Genomic DNA, 21,719 nt, shown 5'->3' with positions numbered 1-21,719 from the left:
GTGGTTAATAATTCTCCCAGGGGTAAAAGTTTCAGGGAGTCCAGAGAAGTTCATATTCTCTCTTCTGGTGATATTCCAAAAACTAAAAGTAAGGTCTTTGTAGTCCATTAACAACATTGCCATAAGCTAACTGAGGCACTAGCTTGAAACTCTCTTCTTGTGCTGGACACCTTATGTTTGTCCTCCCAGGCCCCTATCCACCCTTCTTTCCACCCTTCCTCCGCTCCATGGGGCTGACGGAATGGACTGCAGACACAAACCCCTTCCCTCTGGGTTTAGGCTAGTTTACTTGTGGGGAAGCGAGCCGCAGACTGGAGTAAGGGAGGCTGCAGTTCCCTGGCTGCATCCCTGTGCCATCTTGTCAGGATGGCTTTCTCCACCACCCTCCACACAGCCTTCTCTGCCTGGTTCCAGAAGAAGCTCCTCCTCCAGCAGCTGGGGCAACCCCCGGCCCTGGGGTGCACACGATGCCTTATGGTTTCCCTATGCACTGCCAGACAGCTTTGCAAATAACTTCCTTATGAAATGACCCCTCTGAATGACCCTAATTTGGGTGTGGCTTTTACTGTGTTACACTTTGTTTCTTCACAGCTGCCACATGGTCATGTTCCCTGCAGGACCTCACCTTTAGGGGAAGAGAAACATTGATGTTTCCTCTCTCCCTCTTACCCACCCCCACCTCAAAATCTGGTGCAGAGCTCCTACTCTTCCCTTTTGTGCACTATTCTTCCTTATTGTGGGAGTTTTCACCTGGTGAACTAGAATTCACTCACTGGGTAACTAGGTAACGGGAGTAGACAAAGGTCATAGATTCAAATTTACTTTCCTCATTTACTTTCTGGTAAAACACAATCACTGTCTCTAATGGCTTTGTGTAGCTGAAACTATTTACTGTGTTGATTCTTAAGAGTGGGTTGATTTCATGTTCAGTGCCTGGTGTTTTTCTCTTTGAAAGGCACTGTCCATGTAAACACAATGGCCTTGGTGCTCGTAGCTCTCAGCCTCTCCTGACCGACCCATGTTTTATCCTTTCCCAGACTCTCCTGATTGCCCCTTCCAGTTGCTTTGGGTTGTGGAGTTACTGGCATAAGATTTAAAAACCCCAGAGGGAGACAGGTTGGGATACTTATTCCTCCTGCTCTTCTGCTAGGTTGCCAGGTGGCCCCTGTCCCATTGTTACGGATCTTGCGAGGCTCTGAAAACAGCTTCTTTGCTTTTTGGGGGTTTGGGGGGCGTTTTTTGGTACCGGGGATCGATCTCTGGTCCTTGCGCTTGCACAGCAGGCGGTGAAACCACTGAGCTAAATCCCCGGCGAGTCCCTGTGTTTCACTCCTGTCTGTTACCTCAGGTATAACATCTGGATCCTGAGGGAACTTTTACTGACATACACTTTTTAATGTCAATCAGAGCCTGGAACTATGGGTTGCAACCTGTCATCCTAGGTTAAATATCATTCAGAAGTCACACTTAGGATTCTAATGCTTCAAATCTGAGACATTTCTTCAAGCTCATCACAAATCAAACATAATTTCTGTTGATGTGGTTTCCAAACATATACTCTGAAGTCTAGGACAATCAGAATCCTGATTGTCAGGCAGACAGCTTCCTGAGTGAAGGATTCCAATCAGTTATCCTTGGAGACAAAGCAAGCAAAGGCGCCTCCCTGTGACTTGACCCTGACCCTATCTGGTTTTCTCCTCTCACGAGTTCAGCTGGTGTATGTGTTGGCTATGGGAGCCATCATTGTTCCTATAGCCTGAGAGCTCAACCAAATGTGGGCAGGTCATCTCCTTGATCTGTTTTCTTCAGGCTCACATCCAGGGCTGGAGGAAATCTAGGTAGTCCCTTCAAATCCATGTTCCTTAAACCCTAACCCTAACCCTGATGGACTGTCTGTGCCTCTATCAGAAACTTCCCCACAGGAACGAAATGAGAGGAATCTTTGGGTTCCCTGGGAAAGTAAAATAAGCCTCAACCAGCCTTCTTGCCATGGAGTGAATTAGAGTACCAATTTCATGTATGTTGGGACTGACCCAAGGAGATCAGGAGCTAGGGTCCGAGGTAAACTAAAGTAAAGATGAAAACATAGGAAGAAGGAAAGGGGGAATGGGACAAAGTCTGATTTTTTTTTTCTCCAAGGCCCCTGTCTCCCAGTCAGTGGAGGGGAGAGGAGTGTGACCTGCAACTGTCAACTGTGCTAAAGTTAGGGAGAGAGGCCCAGCAAAGTAATTCAGTGGCTTCGACAGCAGCTCTATGTAATTCTGGGTTTGCACTACTCCAGTCAGCTCCCCTGGCCTTGGTATTTTTATATTTGAGCTCATTGAAATTAGTGATACTGAATTAATCCCGCCCAGAAAGTTTGTCTAATCTCCATATGCCATAAAACTCAGTATTTATTCATTTATTTTATTTTTAGAAGTTCTTGGCACTGAACCCGGAGCCTTTGCTATATCCTCAACCCTTTTCTATTTTTTAATTTTAAGGCAGGGTCTCCCTAGGTTGCTAAGTTGCCCTGACTGGGTTCAAACTTGCCATCTTCCTGCCTCAGCCTCCTAGACTGCTAGGATGTATAGATGTGTGCCACTGCACCCTCCAAAACTCAGTTTTTAGAAAAAGTGACCACATGATTATCATTTACTATTCGTCCTTTATCTGGGGGGATTTATCTTTTTCCCTCTCTATAATCTTTCACTGCCAGCTGTGTCCATGGATTGGTTTTTTTTGATTGATCAAGACATTTCAGGGCATGTGCTTGTCTTCAGATCCTGTAAGGTGCTGTGGCTGGAAAAGAATTGCAGAACACGGCCCACTAATGGGGGTTGTAAAGGGCTCAACATATGTCTGCTTCCTGCAGCAGCCCAGTCTTGCATAAGGGGCAGAGATGCCTTGGGGACAAAAGACAGAGAATTCTCACCAACCTAATCTATCCGTGGTGCAAGGCAGGATCAAGTAGCCCCTCCAGTGATCTCCCAAGAAATAAAAGCAAGAACGGCTGCTACATTTTGTCAAACATCCATCTCCATTTCCTTGTATTGGGCTTTTCTTGTTCTCTCCCCCATGGTCCGCTTTAGTTTTTCTGCCATTCCAGATGAACCTTCTTTCTACCTTACATCTTGTCATTCTCATCACAAGAAAAACTCATTTTCTTTCCTCGTTCCTATGTTACTCTCAAGGGTTTTGCTAGTATGGTCTTCTGCTGCATCGTATCCTAGTCTAAATCCTTCATTATTATTTTTTATGATGAGGCAATGATGGTATTGTCTGGAGGCACAGCTTTTGTAGAACAAGCTGAGGCTGGCTCATGAAAACCCACTTGCTTCTCTTAAAGCCAGTTCCCTTCATATCCAAAGAACGAAAAGTGACCAGAATAAGGAAGTATTGACAACATACCAGTTTAATAAAGATGCAAAACATTAAAAAGAAACAACCAGAGCTAAGCATTGCCAGGAGAGGTCAGATTTGCTACAGGCTAAGTTTTCTAGGTCTTGTTATAAAACCTCTGCAAACAGAACCATATCCTGCCCTCATGGCCCTCCTGGATGTAAGCTAAAATCTCTAGCACTTGACAGAGCCTTTCTTGTCAAGGTCACCTCTCTAGCTCAGGACGGACACTACCAAATACATAAGAGAAGCACCAAAGCCTAGAGAAAGTTGGGCAACAAAAGCAGTGTCAGGTGGTCCAGCATTTGGACTCACGCTGATGGCCCTTCTCCTTTCTTCCTCTTCCTGACTGCACTCCGGTCCCCTTCTTTTGGGTACTTTCAGGTCTGCCCCTTTGGAAAGTCCTCTCTGCATCGTCATCCCTTGATGGGTAGTAGCAATGCGTGCTCTGAGCCGAATGCTAAGCTGTACAGCTTCCTCCTGTGTTCTCAGAGTCTCCCAGCTGGCCCGGCCCAGCTCAGTCCTCCCTCCTCCTCTGCAGCTTAGTCCTAGTTTCTTCTTGCCGGCGTCTCCAGGCAGCAATGATGGCTTCATCATCCATCTCTTCCTCTTCCTCCCTGTCGGTGCTCCTCCTATACTGGGACCGCCGCCCAGATGCAAAGCTTCCTTCTTCTCTGTTTTCTGTCCTCTCCTTCTCTCCCTCCTCTTCAGACCTCGTGAAGCTCTGAGTGAATTTCCTCTTGGCTCCAAATTCAGAGAAGTCTGACTTGGATGACTCTTCCACATCTTCCCAGTTCCCGGGCCTGGCCCAACTGGGACGCTGGGGCTCCGGGAACTCTTCCTCTTGGGAGGGCTGGGGGGTCTGGCGGAAGAAGTAGGGTTCTGGGCTCCCCTCTCGAGAGCATGAGGTCTCACTGAATGTGGACCTGGAGAACTTGTGCACCTCTCGGCCCTCCCTGGTGGAAGAAGAAGAGAACCTCGAGGTGCTTCTTACTGAGTTGCCATCTCCCTCGTAGTAGGAGGAGGTGTCCTGTTCCTGTGATTGGGATTTAGAGAACTTGTAACTGGAGGATTTAGACTCAGTTTCCCGGAGCAAGGACGATCTGGTGTACTTCCCCTTGGAGCTTCCAGACCAGTCACTTTGGGGAGGAGATCTTTCCTCTGTCCCTAGGCCACTGAGCCACTTACTAATGCTGCCATCCCTGTCTTTGCCAGCTCTGCCGCTATTTCCATAGTGATCAGAGACTGCCAGGGAGGAGGAGATGTCTGTTTCAGGCTTTTGGGAGTTACTGCGGGAGGAATACCGGAAGCTCCCTATGGCACTGTCTGTGTCCTCATCCCTGCTGCCCACAACATCATCCTCATCTTCCTTGATCTTCTTCTTGAAAAGAGAGCTGCGCTTATTGTCCGAGGCCAGCTTCTCCATTTTGTACTCGGACATCTTCTCCCTCAGTGCCATTTGCATCTCCTTCTCCTTCCGGCCGAGCTCCTTTAGGTCCACATTGTCAGCAAAGAGGCTGTACATGGGCTTGCTGGTCCCCCTGCCACTGCTCCCACAGCCTTGGGCCCTGGAGCTAAGCGTGGAACTGGAGGACAGCATAGACTGCGTGTCACAGCTGGCTCTGGCCTGGCTCAGCGGCGGCAGGCAGCCCCCCAGGGAGGAGCTGCTCTGTCCACTGAGCATGGACACCTGGTCATCCCCCAGGCAGCTGGCCGCTGGCATTGCCCTGGAGCTTGCCACGGACGGTGGGCGGGACAACAGCAGCATTTCATTCTGCTTCTGGGCCAGGGTCTCAGTGACTACACTGGCAATCCAGTTCTGGATGCTGGCGATGGAAATGGTGTCCCCGGGCCCCACGGGCAGGTTAGACAGGGGAGGTGTGGGTGTGGAGGCTGAGCATGGCCCCGTGTTGCTTGCAGCCCGGGAGAGGTGGGAGTGGTGGCTCTGGGTGCTGAGCACTGATGCGTTGTCCCCATCGGCACTGACCGAGGAGGCTGCAGACCACAGGGCAGACAGGGGGATGCTCCCGCTGGCCACAGAGCTGCCCGCCTCCCAGCCCCCCGTGGACTGGCTCTCCTCCAGGGTCTGCCTGCTCCGCTCTAGAAGCTCCAGCCTGCGCTGCCTCTTCTTGGCCGAGGCTGCATCCTCCGCCTTGCTCATCTCCGCCACCTCCTCCCTGTTCTCACTGCCCACCTTCTTCTGGTGCTTCAGCTTCCAGGCCTGGTAGGCCGTCAGGTTGACCTCTGAGAGGTTCTTCTTTTCCCCCTCTTCCTCCTCGGCACTGTGCTGGCTGCTGCCATCCCCCGCCTCAGAGTCTCTCTTGTGAAATCCAAACTGGATCCTCTTGATCTTCCACCTTTCCAGGGCAGTCAGCTTCTCCTTGTTCCTGCTGCAGAAGTTGTGGAAGGAGCTGGCCTCTGAGGCCACGCTGTCCGCATCGTCCTCTCGAAGCCCGCTCCCGGCCTCCCTCCTGCTCCTGGAGTGGTACCTGCGGGCGGCCTCCTTCTCAAGCTCCAGCAGCCTCTCGTTCCACACGTCCCAAGTGCTCTCTGTGGACACTGAGTCCGAGCGGTGCCTCCCACCTCGGCTCTGGCTGCTCATCTCCAGCTGCTGCTTCAACACCTGAATGTCGCGGCTGCTCACACTCTCCGAGGTGCTACTCTCACTCAGGGTGCGCCTGCGTCTTCGCCCCGTGAAGGAGCCTGTGTCACTCTCCTCCTCTTCCTCCTGCTCCTCCCGACCCCACTGCCGGTGCCCTGTGGCTTGGTACTTCTCATTTCGGCTCTGCCAGTCCTGGATGATCCTCTTCACATCCTTGTCTGCACCCTCATGCTCGTCCCCCTCCTGGCCAGAGGCTGCAGAGTCTCTGCCCTCTCCATTCTGGGGGGCGCTGCTTGTGGGCAGGCCCTGCTGCCTCTTCCACTCAGCATACAGCTTCTCCTCCTCCTCTTCATCAATGAGGGTGAGTGGCCGGGAGGCCTGGCTGGCCTTCCCCAAGGAGGAGCCGCTCAGGTGGCTCAAGTGGCTGGTGGTGTCGTCCTCCTCCTCCACCGTCAGGTCGCGCACTCTGGCCCCAAAGGTGCTCCCCATGTCCTCACCCTCCTCAGAGTCATCCGCTCCCTCCTCCCTACCATAGTCTTCTTCCCTCTCCTCCATCAGCTTCTCATTTAGCTCCCGCAGCTGCTTCAGGAACCCATCATTGGGGTAGATGGCCCGCTTCTTGCGTACAGTCATCAAAGCCTCCAGGATGGCCATGTTGTGGAAGATCATCAGGTAGGCGGCTACCAGCACAGCTGACCGACTGATGCCCATTTCACTACTGACCAGGACTTTCCCTGAAAAGAGAACCAAGAGAAAATGACTTACACACAGAGGCTTCCCATGGTGTTTTGTTAAAGTGCTGTCTTGATGCGCTGAACTTAACCTGTACAGTTTGCCCTTGGTGTTCACCCATGCTCAGGTACACAAGGGATGAGGGTCATTGTCCCTATGTCACACGCATTAGAGAGGTCCCCACTGGCCCTGCTTTTGAAACACTAGAGTGTTTCTACTTTCCCTCCACAGATACTTTCATCAGAGGGAGAAATAAAAGAATGGGGCGGAGGCAGAAAAGGAAGAAGGGGAGGTGAAGATGAATGACTCCCCAAGAGTGGAAAGCACCACTAGTCAGTGTAAACTTAAGTTTTCCCTTTATAATACCCTTAAGGCTGGGTCCCCATTGCACAGCCTTTGCTGGATGCCTCTAGTCATAGGGAGTTCAGTGGTTCACAGCAGCCCTCAGACACATGGACACACATACCTCCCTTTGCACTAGAGCTCTATGACTTTGTCAGGGCAAAATATAGCTTCCGGCTCCTGGAAGTACCCAGTTCTCCTACACTGATGTTCTACGTAATCCCGATATTTTACACAAAAAATTCTCAAGAAGGTCATCATATTCTTCCTTCAAGATTTTTTTTTCTTTTCCTGGCTATTCTGAGTCTTTCAATTAGTACTCATCATCTTTTCAAATTCCCTTACTGTTCTATCTACTCTCCTCTGAGTGAAAAGTTGAATTTATCAGGTTTTTGTTTGTTCATTTGTTTTCCTTGAAGAGTTTATATGGAAGATGGAGGAAGATATTTCAGGTTTGGACTGACTCATGTAGAGTAGGGTGAGCCCTGGGCCTGTGGCCTTCACTCATGCCATCTGTATTGGTCAGCTTTTTGTTACTATAATGAAATACCTGAGGTAGGCTACTTTATGAAGAAAATAAATTTGTTTTGGTTCTGCATGTACAAGGTCTAGGAGTATCATCTGGTGGCAGCTTTCCCACTGGCAGAGCCTCAAGGCAGTACAGAGCATCACAGGGCTAGGATTGGGGATGCATATGCATTGTCTGCCATTTGTCATGTTTCTTCTTCTTAAAAAGCTACCAGGGCCAGGCATGGTGGTACACTCCTATGATTCCTGCACTCTGAGAGGGTGAGGTAGGAGGACCACAAGTTCAAAGCCAGCCTGGGTTGCACAGTGACTTAGTGAGATCCTATCTCAAAAATAAATAAATAAATAAATAAATAAATAAATAAATAAGGGCTAAGCTCAGTGAAAGGTGCCAAAGGGGGCGGGGGAGGCTCCACCCTACTGACCTTATCTCAACATAATCACCTCTCAAAGACTGTAGCCCTAACCACCATAATCGGACTGTTTCTGCCCTCCCCATACCTCATAGTAAGGATTATATTTCAACACAAGAAGTCTTGGGGGACGTTCAGACCATATCCAAGTTGCAGCACTCTCTAACCTTGCAACTTAGGTAAACGCATCATACAATGAAATCAAATTGTATTTCGTTCTGCTTTGTTCCGAGAGAGTGCCTTGCTGTGTTCCCCAGGCTGTCTCCAAACTCCGGACCTTAAGCGATCCTCTTGCCTCGGCCTCCTGAGAGCTGGGGTTACAGGTGTGTGCACTCTGCCCAGCTCAAATCATCTTTTATACCAACTGAAATCTATAGAACTTTTATTTAAAAACTTCTACTAAGTCATGTCTCTCTTATAGCATCTTTTACACAGAAAGATAACTGCAAATTCCTACATTTTTGGTGGATGCAGTCCCTGTGCTTATAGCCTACAGGAGCTTTTGCAGGTCCTGACTCCACTGTGCAGCAGACTAGTTATTGCTGGCCTCCCCTTGAGCTTTGTACCCTTTGTGAGTGTGGCAGACTTGGCCTCTGTACCTTCTTTCTAATGGCTGTTTAAAATGCAGACCGAGACCCCTGGAGGACCTTCTTCCTGGCTGTCATCAATCTATTTGCCAATGGTCTTTGGGGATGTTCTCTAAATTGCCTGAGTGCTATCTAATAATATGAAATGGGAGGGGACTCTTCTATTATTGTGTCTTTGCACCTGTTAAAGGAAAGGAGGTTGCAGACTGAGACTAGGGGGGACCTGGGGCCCAATGATGCTGAAAGGCATTATTGCCAAGAGCCAGCAGCCACTAGAGGGAGGTAGATAGAGTGTGTTGAACATCTCTGTCATTTTGTTGAAGATGACTGCAGAAGCTGGAAAAGCTAGTGCTGATATTGATACATAGCACACCGTATTACTATTTTTGAAACTTTAACTGCGCTGTCAACTTTGAAAAAAGTATCCCACTTTACCATTTGAGTTGGCATTGTACAGAAATTAACAGCCATATTGGTCTAGAGACATTAAACTTATTTTTCTTTTCGTATGTACAGGGGTAATGCCCTGTATTTGATACATAAGGTCTTATCTATGTGGGTTTGATTAAGAAATTAATATCTTTTAAATAATGAAAAAAAGTAGAAACAAAGTGATAAAGGCAATTACTTATGATTTCTGTCTCATCTCCTCCCACCTATGCCTCAGGGCTTTGTGGTTGCCCCTCACCAAGGACCTCCCCTTAACCATCTAAGCAGGCCACAGCCTACTCGCCTTAGTACCAAGGCTGCAAATTCTTTCTTTGCCAGGCCGGTTCACTTCAGGACATTCAGGACATGATCACCCAACCTTCCCAACAAGGACACCAAATCCTACTTAGGTCCATTCCGCCGACTCAGGGTGGGGAGCCATGTGTTCCATGCTGTGTTCCTTATGTCCTTGGGACAGCAGCCAGAGGAACAAGGAAGAGGCTGGGTGTGCGGGACCCTGGTGGATCCTGGGACCCTACTCTCTTCACCCAGAGAAGCTCCAGGATTTTCTCTTCTCTCTGCTAGGCACAGGGCCCAGGCTAAAGGTGAGTAGAATTTGCTCGGCACAACTCCAGGGGCACCTTGCATATGAAACATATTTGTTGGTTAGGATGAAAAATTTCTAGCAGTAAACTGGTTTGATGAAGGTCGCCTTTTGCTAATTTACAGAGTCGCCATTCTGATTAGCAGCAGGACTGACTGGGAATGGGAAACTCCATCCAGTTTTTAAAATTCACAGAGAGCAGCAAGTGGAGGGAGCGAGCATTGGCTGTCAGGGAGACTGGATCACACTCTTTCTGTGCACTCGCTATGCCTCTTGGTGGCAGGCATTTGTGCTGCATCTCCCCAAATCCCAATTCCCCCTCTCCTCAGAATTCAAACCTGAGGGAAAACAAGAGATATTTGCACAGAAGCCACCCGACTTGCCACTGTCCATAGAACTCAGGGGACACAAGGACCAGGGCCTGCTGAATGATTTCACCAGGGTATTTGGAAATGGGATGGAGGTGAGTAATATCGGTCAATATCAGACCTTTGCTTGGTTTCTGAAGTAGAAGAGGAGATCAAGAGTCCTGAAAATGTCCAGTCTATGTTCTTAGATTCCTTCTGACACAGACCACAGAGCCCTTAATCTGTCACCAATTAAAGCATAATTTGTGTTTTCTTCAGAGGGGAGACAAAAAGCTGTTTTTGCTAAAAAGTCAACAAAACAAAATGCAGTGATTTTTAATTCTACAGATGCCCAGTAGGTAACTCAAAGCAGAATAAAGCTTGACCTTCATCTTATTACCTTAAAACTGGGTCAGATCCCTGCTCAGCTCTGCATACAGAGCTATGATTCCCCTTGTGTTATCCTCCCAGCTCTGCAGATAGGTTATTTAGGAACACCTGTCTAAAAGCTGGCAAAACAAAGTTGATTAGTCTTAAACTTACATAACCCATCTCACCCAGAGATCAAGAGAAGACATTTTAGATTTCTAGGGACATTCGCCTATCAATGGGCATTCAGAATCTATAGCCACTGCCCTAAACTTACAGTCACCTTGGATTCCAAAGAAGCCTCTCCAAGGCAGAAAGTATCACTTATGGAGACCCAGTCTCCCCTTGAAGCAGTAAGGATGTGTCCAGAGCCACCTTGTACAACCAGAGCTGAGGCAGGCAGGCACTAGCCCACTTCAGCTCACGTGTACAGGCTGATGGCTCTTGTGAACCGGCCAGTCTGGCCCCTTTGCCCCTACTTGCCCCTTTGGGAGATTGGACCCAGCGCCCTCAGAGGAGCCACACCCAGGCCCCTGCCATTTTATATTTTATTTTGAGACAGGGCCTCTTTAAGAGCTAAGTTCCCAGGCTGGACTGGAGCTTGTGATCTTCCTGCTTCAGCCTTTCTTCCCCATCAGAGCTGGGTCCCTTTTACCTCCTCAAGCTGAAGTCCGTTCCCCATTTCCTCTTACTTTCTGACTGCCTAATAAATCTAATTATGCCTCATATGGAAGCGTCTTGAAGAGTGAGCTGAGAACCTACTCTGGCAGCAAGCTCGGTTCCCCACCTGCTCTTAGCAGGGACCTCCTCCGACTCTGTACGGTGACCCGTCCTGTGTCTTTATTTATAATATATTCAGTACCCTTGCTGCTTGTGAAGGAGCTTGCAAGTAACCATGAGAATCTTAATTATTACCTCGCGGCCCATGGCGGACCGCCCCAGGTCTGGGCTTTGGCTTTCGGAGGGAGCACCAGGTGTTCCTTTGCCAACCTTCCCCCGCCCGGGTGTGAGGAGCCCACTCCCACGCATCCCCACAGGCGCCAAGGGCTCGGGAAATGCGCAGAGCAGGCCCACCCACACCCACACCCGCAGCAACCTCAGAGACCAGGAGAGAGAGGCGGAGGGAGGAAGTGCTCCCCTCGGGCACCAACCTGGGCAGCCCGGGCAGCCCGCAGCGGAAGCTGAGGCAGGAGGCTATGGCTGGAGCCTCAGGCACTGGGCGCGTCCTTCCCGACCAGAAATGCATTCCAGCCTCCATTTGTCCTGCTGGCTCTGGGAGGTTTTGGCCGACCCGCAGCCCAGCCCGGGGCCGAGTCTGCGCTGCCTATCTCCCCCTCTGGCTTCAGTGCCACAGGGAGGTGCGCTGGTGTCCAGGCCGCAAGAAGAGGAACAACTTCTAGCTGCCCCGGGCGAGAAGAGGAACAACTTCTAGCTGCCCCGGGCATACACAGTTCCACATGGGTTCTGAGGGCGAATAGCTTGTTGGAAGCATTGAAAAGGGAGAAAACTGCACTAACGCACATGTGTGAAGACATATATGCATACTTACTATTTATACATATACATATATAGTGTGCGTGCGTGTCTGTTTGTGCGTGTGGGCGTGTTCCATTACAGGTTACTCAGCCTGGCCATTGATAGTGACAGGCAATGGCCTTCCCAGGAATCATTAACATTACTATTATTATTATTATTATTATCATCATTATCATGACTATGACTTTTTAAGCATTTATCATGTGTCAGGGGTTGTGGCACATGCCTGTAATCCCAGCACCCAGGGAGGCTGAAGCAGGAGGATCTAAAGTTCAAGCCTCATTGGGGCAACTTAGCAAGACTCCATCTCCAAATAAAAAGGAGTGGGGATGTAGTTCAGTGATGGAGCTTCCCTAGGCTCAACCCTCAGAACAGGAGAAAAATTATTTATAATAATGGCTATGCCTTTTAAAAATTTTGTCTTGTCCCAGGTGTTGTGCTAAATAAGCTCTTTTATTAGCATTTAAAATTTATATTCCTCACATTCCTCACTAGAACTTTAGGATTAGATGTCCATCTTCGTTCTGTGTATAAGGAGACTGAGGTTCCTTGGGATAAGAAAAATACCTCGAGGTCACATGGTATAATCCAAGGGTAAGAAAACCTGAACTCAAGCCCAGGTTTCCAGACAGCAAATCCTACCTGCTACCCAGCCTCCATCCAAGAGGTGGGCGGAACTGGGCTCCCCTATGGGACTTTGGACACCAGTCTCAAGGCCTCTCAATTGGACCAGAGCAGCAGTGCTCCTGTCTGTGCCTGCTCCCTCTAGGCTGCTCATTCTCCAAGGCAGAGAGGGTGACTTCTCAGACAAAAATCACCTTGAGGTGCCAGTCTTCCCCTCGACTCTCACTGCCTGTATGGTGGCCCCCGCCACTCAGCGTTTTCCACTGTTTTAGGATTCCTGAGCATCAAGCTTCCTCCACCCTAGGGTCTTCACACTAGCAGTTCCCTTGGACAGGAATGCTCTTCTTCCCCTTCTCTCCTGGCTGCCTCCTTCTTGTAGCTTGGCTTGAATGTCCCGTCCTCAGAAAGGCCTTCCCTGACCAGCTCTCCAGGGAGCCAGCCAGCATATCAACCTAGTTAACTTCTGACAGGCACTTTCCACCATTAGACATGTTTCTTAAAAATGTTCCTCTCTCCTTATTGCAGTGTGTGATTGTCTCTTTTGCCACAGTACCTGGCACATCTCAGGCCTTCAATTATTACATACTAGTTGCATGGTCATCCTTTCTCTTGTTAGAGAACACCACCGCCTTAAGGCAGATTTCCTCCAGATAACCAGGAGGTTTTCCTAACAGCCCTGGCATTGCTTCCCCTATCCTCATCTTGGAACTCAACAGCCTGGAGCCCATAGAGCCGCTCACCTCTGTAAGTCAGCAGTGCTTCATCAAGGAATTCAGCAGCCTTCCGGAAATGTTGAGAGATGTCCACCTCTGGAAAGTCATCCACCTCCACACCCAGGTACTGGATCTCCAGGCCAGTGTAGAATTCAGGGCCTGTGTAGACACCAGTGCCATGTGCAGCATTCAGGATGTGGGTGACACCGAGCCTCTTCAGCCTGCCCTTGTTCACAGCCACGCTCCTGGGGGAAGATGAAGGGACAAGTTGGCCAGAATCAGACCTAGAAAGGAGCGTTATCACTGTGATGAGGGGCCTGCTTCCTGGATCAGGAGGGTGATATGGGGATAGGGCTGCCTTCTCAGACTAACTGCAAATGGCTTTGTAAAATGGGCCGTGACCTGACCACAGCAAGAGAGGGAGAAGAGATAGTCAGAGCAGGGCAGGATGAAAAGGAAAACAAGGCTGGTGTGCAAGGAACCTTTTGGGTAGTTGAGAGACCTCTGATAAAATACCATGCCTTGGGGATGCCAAAAAAGGCAGACAAAAATAATAAAATTAAGTATATTATCACCTTGAGAATGTATGCTATATTTTTCAAAATCCCATTATGTCATTATTTTATCTTTACAGTAAAGTTAAGAGGTAGAAAGGGCACTGTTTTTTTTCCCATTTGAAGATTATAAAAATGAATCCAATAGCTTTTATAACTACCCAAGACTGTGAAGAGAGAAAAAGACACGACCTGCTGATTTTGATTTCTGGTTCAGAGCTCTTTATGCTGGAGAAGTATAAATGGAACTCAATTTGAAGAGGCCCTGAGGACAGGGCTGCCTAAGAAGGAGCAGAGAGAACTTTAGTTGGGGCTATCTGGGGATGCCTAGAGTCCCTGGTGACCACTAAGTGATGCTTCTGGAGCTACAGATCTATTTAAAGATCCCCTAGGACTCGGTGCCCACCTCTGGCAATCAGGTTCTGGGCAACTGATTACTCTACTGCAGAATGTAACATACATTGTCCAGAGCTGCTTCTCCAAACTCCCTCCTCCACTTCTGGATAAATGGATAATTATACTGGGAGGTAATGACCTCTGATTAAGTAGTCAATGGATGAATAAAAATTAGTTTCACAAATTAACCTACTGGTACCAATTATGCACTGGCAAGAGCCTGAAGGAATAGAATGTGAATGAGTTGCTTTTGTTTTTTGTTTTTGTACTGGAAACTACTGATGAACTTTTAAAATATAATAGTTTTCTGATTATAAAACCTGTACCATTCAAAAGAAAACTGAAGGAAAGAAATTAAAACCACCTCCCAGAGAGAGATACTGTGAACATTCTATCACATTTCTTTCTAATTTTTTTTATTGGAAAAGTGTGTATGCAGCCCACACCATAGATATTACTTGATTAGTGTATATTGTATATATACAGTGATTAGGCTACAACACAGGGTCCTCATGATGGGAAGCAGAGCCTGAGCATTCATTTTGCTGGGCATCTCTATGTGCAGGTGGGTGGAGAGTCTTTCCCCAAGGCCAGGGTAGGCTAAGTGGTCATGCAGCCTTCATTTGTTGGATGATGGTGTTATGGAAGCCTTTGGTGAACACTGAGGGAGTATAGTCACCCTCAGGCACTAACCAGAGGTATACGACAAAGCATCTTATTCCCCAGCAGTCAGACTCACTTCTCAGCTATGAAGACATTGGGCCAGACTTCATCCACCTCATTCCGGGGCGCCTCCTGGCGATCCTGGACCAAAGCCCGCTGCAGATCCAGCACACAAGGGGTATTGTACAGGCTGGTGTCATTCATCTTCTCCTTCACACGGTTGTACAGGTCCTCCATCAGCAGCTGCTCAGCGGACTCCAGCATGCCTGGACATTCCATGTCTGCTGGGAGCCCCCGAGGCTTGAGTTCTAGAGGGAACAGGTGGCATTTGCATAGAAGAGTTAGGAACCCCAAGGCTTTCCCTGCCCTTTGGGAGAACTTTCTGTAGGCCAGTTCACTGCCAGGACTCTGGACATGGACAGAATGCCAGCAGGATCTGCTAGGAAGGACCAAATAGGGACCTAGGAGATGCACGGCATTGGCCTGGACACCTGGTGCCAGCATCAGCTGCAGGTGCATGTGAAAGAAGGGAAATCTAGCCAGTTTCCTTGACTTTCTTTCTTTCTTTCTTTCTTTTTTTCTTTCTTTCTTTCTTATTTTTTGGTACTGGGGATCGAACTTGGGTCCTTGTGCTTGTGAGACAGGCGGTGGAACCACTGAGCTAAATCCCCGGCCTGACTCACTCCTTTGTCTAAAGTTCACTTACACATTTGTAGAGCTAGGCCCTTGTATATTAGGTGTGTGTCTCATGCTTGTTGTAGCTTGTGTCTAGGTGTCTCCCAAAGCCTCATGCAGTCATTGGTGGGGCTTTTTCAGGGTGGCTGAATCTACAGTGTGTGATTGATTCATGGTGCAATGCTAGGATTAAGAGTGAATGATTACTAAATCAGTCCACTGATTGGTTTGGCACTGCCCTAATCCCAGTAGCCTGGATACAATATAAGAGACAGAAAGGCTTGTCTTGTCCCTTGCTTGCTTTGCTACCTTCTGCCCATCATGAGCTGTTTCTTCTCTGTTTCTCATGCCTGTCTGCAGGGCCACCCTGCCTTGGAACTAGCTGATTATGGACTGAAAACTCTACAAATTGTGAGGTAAATAAACCTTTCCTCCTTTAACTTTGGGTGTTGGGTATTTTGTCTCAGCAAGGAGAAAAGTAACTAAGACTATGCTTATAACTCCCACACTGCCCAGTACAATGTAGATGCTCAAAAGTATTTACCAAATGAATAAATTATGTTCTTTCATAACAATTTGCACTAATAGCCCGAGTTGTTTACATATGGAATGCAAATAACCCTGAAAAAGTAAAAGTTTAGTAGTCATTTATACAATATTACCTTCTACTATCCACTTAATTTTCTTATTTACTTCATTTATTATCTGCTTCCCCACACTAGAGCTGACCAGCTGTGATTCTCAGTCTCCCAGCCCTCAGACGGGTGCAAAAGTTTGCCATGAGCTCCCATGCCAGTTTCAAACCAGGACCCAGAACCTTTCTGGCAGCTGGCCAGAAAAGCTCAAATTCCAAAGGAACTCAAATTCTGGTTCGTATCCGGGAGGACCTTTATCTCTTCCTAATAATATACTTCCTCATATTTATCAAATTTGAGGAGAAAGTTCGGTGTTTCCTTTTGCTAAGAAGTACAAGAATAAGGGAAAGAAAAACCTTCACTCTCACTCAGTAACCCAAAATACTGAATAAAGGGAGAAAAAAGAAGAGCAGTATGTCCTCTGTGTTGGCCATAAGCTCTTGCCAGCACCATCTGCACAGTCTCTGGGCAGGGAGCTACAGGACCAGCATGGCTATGTTTGGAAGATGGACTTGGCCTAGTCCCTCAGGGAATCATCTGGCGGGTAGCGGGGGTTCCATTCCTAAAGCTCCTCCTTTCTCCTGTCCCTCCTCTAAAGCACCTGGTCCCCACTGCCAAGCCCTATCAAGTGTTAGCTCTAAACATTCTCTCATCTCCATTTCAAAAACGGAAAGAAGACCTCTTCAATTCCTGACCTCTATTTTGTTTAAAAATAGATGAAGGCTTCCTATTTTCTCCACCACCCAGTTTTCTCCCCCAGCTACCCTGGGGCCTTGTATCACAAATGTAAAAGCCCTTCTCCTTTCCTAACCTACATAGCTCTCTTTCCTTTCTCACATGTGAAAAATAGAACTCACCCATGCCTCTTCAGCTACTCATATAACAGGGTGCTGTTTTGATTTCTTCCCTTTTCCATTTAAAAACAAATGCCCCAGCCCTTCATCCCCCTCCCCCTGCCCGGGCAACTCTTGTTTCCCTAGGCCTCTAGTTCATACTTCCTTCCTTCCAATCCTCCTGTTTATTGTGATTACCTGAGCTTTCTTCAGAACAAAGTAAAGTCCACACACTTTTCCCACCTTCTCCCAGCCAGGGGATGTATGCAGACTTTCATGAGAACTGAGAGTTCTTTAACATACAGTTTTACCTGTCTGATCACTACAGAACATTTTCCTTTTGCTGTAATATATAGTCTCCCCCCAACACACACACACACAGCTCTTCAGCCATGAAAGCTAATGACATTTAAGGTTAATGCCCCAGATAAGGAGAGACAGACAAGACCCACAATTTAAAAAGGGATTGCTCAAACAATCAACAAGTGGGATCTCTTCTTATTAAAAGGCTTCTGCACAGCAAGAGAAACCACCAGCAGTGTGAAGAGACAACCCACAATGTGGGAAAAAATCTTCACCTGCTCTTCCTCAGACAAAGGTCTACTATCTCGAATCTATAAAGAACTTAAAAAGATCAGACCTCCCAAATTTAAAGACCCAATCCAAAAATGGGCATCTGAAATGAACAGACATTTCTCAGACAAAGAAGTACAAATAGCAATAAATACATGAAAAAATGTTCAACATCACTGATCATTCGAGAGATGCAAATGAAAACAATGCTGAGATTCCACTTCACTCCAGAAAGAATGGCTGCTATCATGAAATCAACCAATACCAAATGCTGGTGGGGGTGTGGGGAAAGAGGAACCCTGCCCCACTGCTGGTGGGAGTGTAGACTGGTGCAACCACTGTGGAAATCAGTATGGAGATACTTCAAAGAACTAGGACTGGAAGTCCCATTTGACCCCGCTATTCCACTGCTGGGGATCTTCCCTAAAGAATTAAAAGAATCATACCACAGTGATATATGTGCACCCATGTTCATAGCAGTACAGTTTGTGATAGCTAAAACTTGGAAAGAGCCCAAATGCCCATCAACTGGAGACTGGATAAAGAAAATGTGGGTTTTTAATAAAATGGAGTACTACTCAGCCATAAAAAATGAGAAATTAGAGGCATTTATAGCTAAGTGGATGCACATTGAGGCAATATTCTTAAGTGAAATAAATAGGACACACATGTATAAATTCTGAATAGTTTCTCTGGTGTGAGAAACTGAAAGTGTAAATAAGGACTAAACGTATAATAGGTCATGTGAAATAGGAAGAAAAGGGGCAAAGGGGAAGGAAGTGGGAGGGCTAGGGGAAAGGATAGAAGGGAATGGGATTAATATGAGAAAATGGAAAAATAGGAACAAAATCTTGTAAATAGGGAGGACTGGAGGGGTTGAAGGGAGGGCTGAGCAAGGGTGAAAAATAAGAACCAAGAGAGACTATGTAAAGGTGCAAATTTCCAATGATGAATGTCATTATATTGTATACCTAAAATGTACCAATGATTAGAATGAATAATCGATAATGTAAAATAGGCAGAAAAGGTCCAAAGGGGTAGGAGTAGTGGGAGGGGCGGGGGAAAGGAAAGAAGGGAAAGGAAAAATGATGAGGAATGGAAGAAATGGAAATAAAGTCTTTGTAAATAGGGAAGGGTGGAGGGCATGAAGGGAGGGCTAGGAATGGGGAAAAAATAAGAACCAAGATGCATTATGTAAGGGTACAATTCCCAATGAGAAATGTAATTGTGTTGTATACCTACAATGTACCAATAAAAGAATTTAATATAAAAAAAATAAAAAGGCATTGCTCATCTTGTGGTTTCAGACTAGACCTTGAATATCTACAACATTCTATAGACTTGAAAGTGAAACTTTCAAAAGGAGAAAATGGTTCCTCAACAATTCAGAAAGCTAGGCTTTTACTTATCAAGACCTTTAGCCTGGAGCCTGTCCCATGGGGTAAGGCACAGAGCACAGACATGCAGAGTGGAGGGTTAGGAAAATTCCCCAATGCAAAAAGAAAGAATGACCTTCTGGTGCTAGGGTGATTCTGGGAGCAATTCGGTGAGAACCAGCCGAGGGTGGAGACACAGCCTGAGTCTAGGAACCCTGGCCTGGCTTGGAGCAACACAACAGAGACCTCAAGTAGGGTGGAAAAAGAAAGAAAAAAACAAGAAGCAAAGAGAGCTTTGAGGAGACAGTCCCCTTCTGAATCCCCAGATCAGCCAGCAACAGCAGTTTCTGGTTCTCTAGGTGCTGTGCCTTTTGTGGGGACCCACAGAATCAGGGAACCAGGTCAGTCCTGGACTTAGGGCAGACAAAGAGGAGCATGGCTGCTTCTCAGGTCAAAAGGCCAGGGAAGGGACTGTGGCCACCATGGGTGGGTGCCAGATTCAGCCCAAAGACCTCATGAGGCTCGTTGCACCAGCTCTGGTTGCCTTGTTCTGTCCCACCCCATCGGAAGTGTGAAAGGCCACCCAGAGAAATGGGAGGAGCAAGGGGAGGAGTGAAACTGTGAAAGGTTATTTACCAGAAAAAACAATCCTTCCAATCAGGATGAGTATCTATGAATGAGTATAACAGGTCATCTGCTCCAAAATATTCAGTGTCAATTTAATAGGGCTTCCAACCCCCTCTTTTATTTACTTCCTTCCTTTTATTGACTTCTACATACTGTAGTTTGAAGACCATGTTTAAGCACAATGGCTGCAGATCTAAATCTAAACATTCCCTTGCCCGGAGCTCACTGTGTGTTCCTAGCCATTTCTTGTGCTCTCAGCTTTGGCTCTCTGCTATAAGCCATCCTATCCACCACCCTTGAAGTTAAAGAAACAACTGAAAGCGAGGTCCTAGGAGCAGATCGGAGCTGCCTCCGTGTGGTCAACTAGAGAACTGTTGACACTGGCCCACCTCTTTGTCATCAAAGTTGAGGAGGTGGGGTTGGCAGGACTCCCTTTATCAGATCTGCTTTTCTTAAAGTGGTGGGCAGTGCTGGAGAAGCACATTTACTCCTTTCAGGGAGCTCCCCGCAAGGATCTCCTGGTGACCCCTGGGCAGTCCCTGTTCTGCTTGCCTGCTGGCCCAACTGCACTACCTTCATTGATGATCTGTTTGGCGGCAACAGCGGAGGAGAGGTGAATGGGGTCCATGAAGATGCTCTCGGTTTCTGCATCAGACACCACTGAGTACCTAAGGAAAAAGACAGGTATGTGAGACAGCCCTGGGCATGAAGACATTCTTCTTGGTGGAGGGATACCTGGGCCTGATTTAGAGCAGGAAGCTGGGTCTGATTTTAGCCCCAGTGGGGAGCAGTGAGTGGTAACTGGAAAGCAATCCCCAGTTTAGGAAAGCTAGGATGCAGCATGGTGGGTGCCTTATGGCTCAGGTGACATCTAGTTTTAGACCTGAGTTAGCACCTCTGGTGTGGACATTGATGTTAAATGATACAGTCTAGATTGGAGAGGGAAGAGTGTGTGTATGAGCAGGGAGACCTGTCCTGAGGTGGCTTCAGTTTCTTAGATACTTACTGCTCATTTTTTTCTTTGCTATCAGTACTTTTTTTTTTTTTTTTTTTTTTTTGAGACAGGGTCTCACTGTGTAGCTCAGGCTAGCTTTGAACTCACGGCAATTCTCCTGTCTCAGCCTCCCAAATGCTGGGATTATAGGTGTGCACCACGATGCCCAGCTCAGGATGTCCCTAACGGTGCCTTTCCCAGGGCTCTGCTAGGTGGTGGCTGAGGAGGCTGCCACCATGCTCTCTTTTTTCGTATCTTTTTCCTGCTTGTAAGGAAATGGGCTGATAATGAAGGGCAGGTATACTTCTAAGTGAAAAGCAAAGATGTGCTCAAACACGCAGGTCCTGATTCTGATCATAAGGCTGAGCCCAAGGATGTGAGACAGTAGCTTGGGTCCCTGCCAAGGCTGTTTCCCAAGAGAAATTCAGAGGATTTATCAAAGGGACCGCTGAGGAGCATGGAGAACCAAGGCAGAGACTAGTGTTCACTAGTGAACTCCTTCCTAGTGAGCTGGTTTCCAGATGGGGGGATGAGCTTTGGGTCTTTTTTTTCTTCTTTTTGTCTCTCTTTTCTTTAGAATCAGAGAGGTTAAAATGTGGCGATTATGAATTTAATTCTGCCAAATCCTCCATAAAGCAGGTGTTATTATTCTTGCTTTGCAAATCAGAAAACTGTGGCTCAGGGAGTCTAGGGAAAATGCCCACAGTAGTAAGTCAATGACAGGGCTCTACAGTATGGCAAACTTCAGGCAGTCCTGCTCTAAATCCAGTCTTCTCTTCACCACAATACATTGATACCATGATTGGAACAGGAAGGTGAGACCACTGATGGAAGCAACCCCAGCTGGAGTCTCGGGCCCAGTATAAGACTCTGACACAAAGAAGTACCTCAGTGGCACTATGCTTGCCTGGCAAGCACAGTCCTGAGTTTGATTCCTGCTACTGGAAAAAATAATTACAGTAAAAGATGTATTGCCATTAACCTCCCTAACAATATTCCTCCTCATTTTGAACATACTTATCCCATCCTTCTTGCCACTTGCTGAAGGAGTTCTGGAAGTCCTTTCTGTGCTTGTTTTTAGTTGTGCTCTGGTGGCTCCCTTTATGTCCTGGATCCATTCAAAATGTTTACCTTTCATGGTGATTTTGACTTTGGGAAAGAGACAGAAGTTGCGAGATGCCAGATC

The 21,719-nt window shown here is 47.4% G+C and overlaps 1 protein-coding gene across 3 annotated transcripts in view; it reads right to left on the bottom strand.

The window, feature by feature from the left end:
* Positions 1-3,378: 3,378 nt before the first annotated feature.
* Positions 3,379-21,719, bottom strand: part of Styxl2 (serine/threonine/tyrosine interacting like 2) — a 50,727-nt gene continuing 32,386 nt past the window's right edge. For 2 of the 3 annotated variants that reach the window (XM_087206833.1, XM_087206834.1), the window contains 4 exons: positions 20,092-20,207; positions 14,897-15,128; positions 13,235-13,452; positions 3,379-6,717 (listed from right to left, as the gene is read on the bottom strand). In XM_087206833.1, the coding sequence (XP_087062959.1) occupies positions 3,899-6,717; positions 13,235-13,452; positions 14,897-15,128; positions 20,092-20,207 (3,385 nt within the window). In that variant the 3' untranslated portion in view covers positions 3,379-3,898. The remainder of the gene's footprint in view (positions 6,718-13,234; positions 13,453-14,896; positions 15,129-20,091; positions 20,208-21,719) is intronic. The other variant, XM_004865195.3, reaches the window with a different exon arrangement.

Source organism: Heterocephalus glaber, unplaced genomic scaffold (assembly GCF_053883595.1).
Source record: "Heterocephalus glaber isolate CG9 unplaced genomic scaffold, H.glaber_assembly_v1.0 deba00000738, whole genome shotgun sequence".
In the NCBI taxonomy this organism is placed as follows: Eukaryota; Metazoa; Chordata; class Mammalia; order Rodentia; family Bathyergidae; genus Heterocephalus; species Heterocephalus glaber.
Note: the sequence above shows the minus strand (reverse complement) of the source record. Positions and strands in the feature narration are given on the sequence as shown.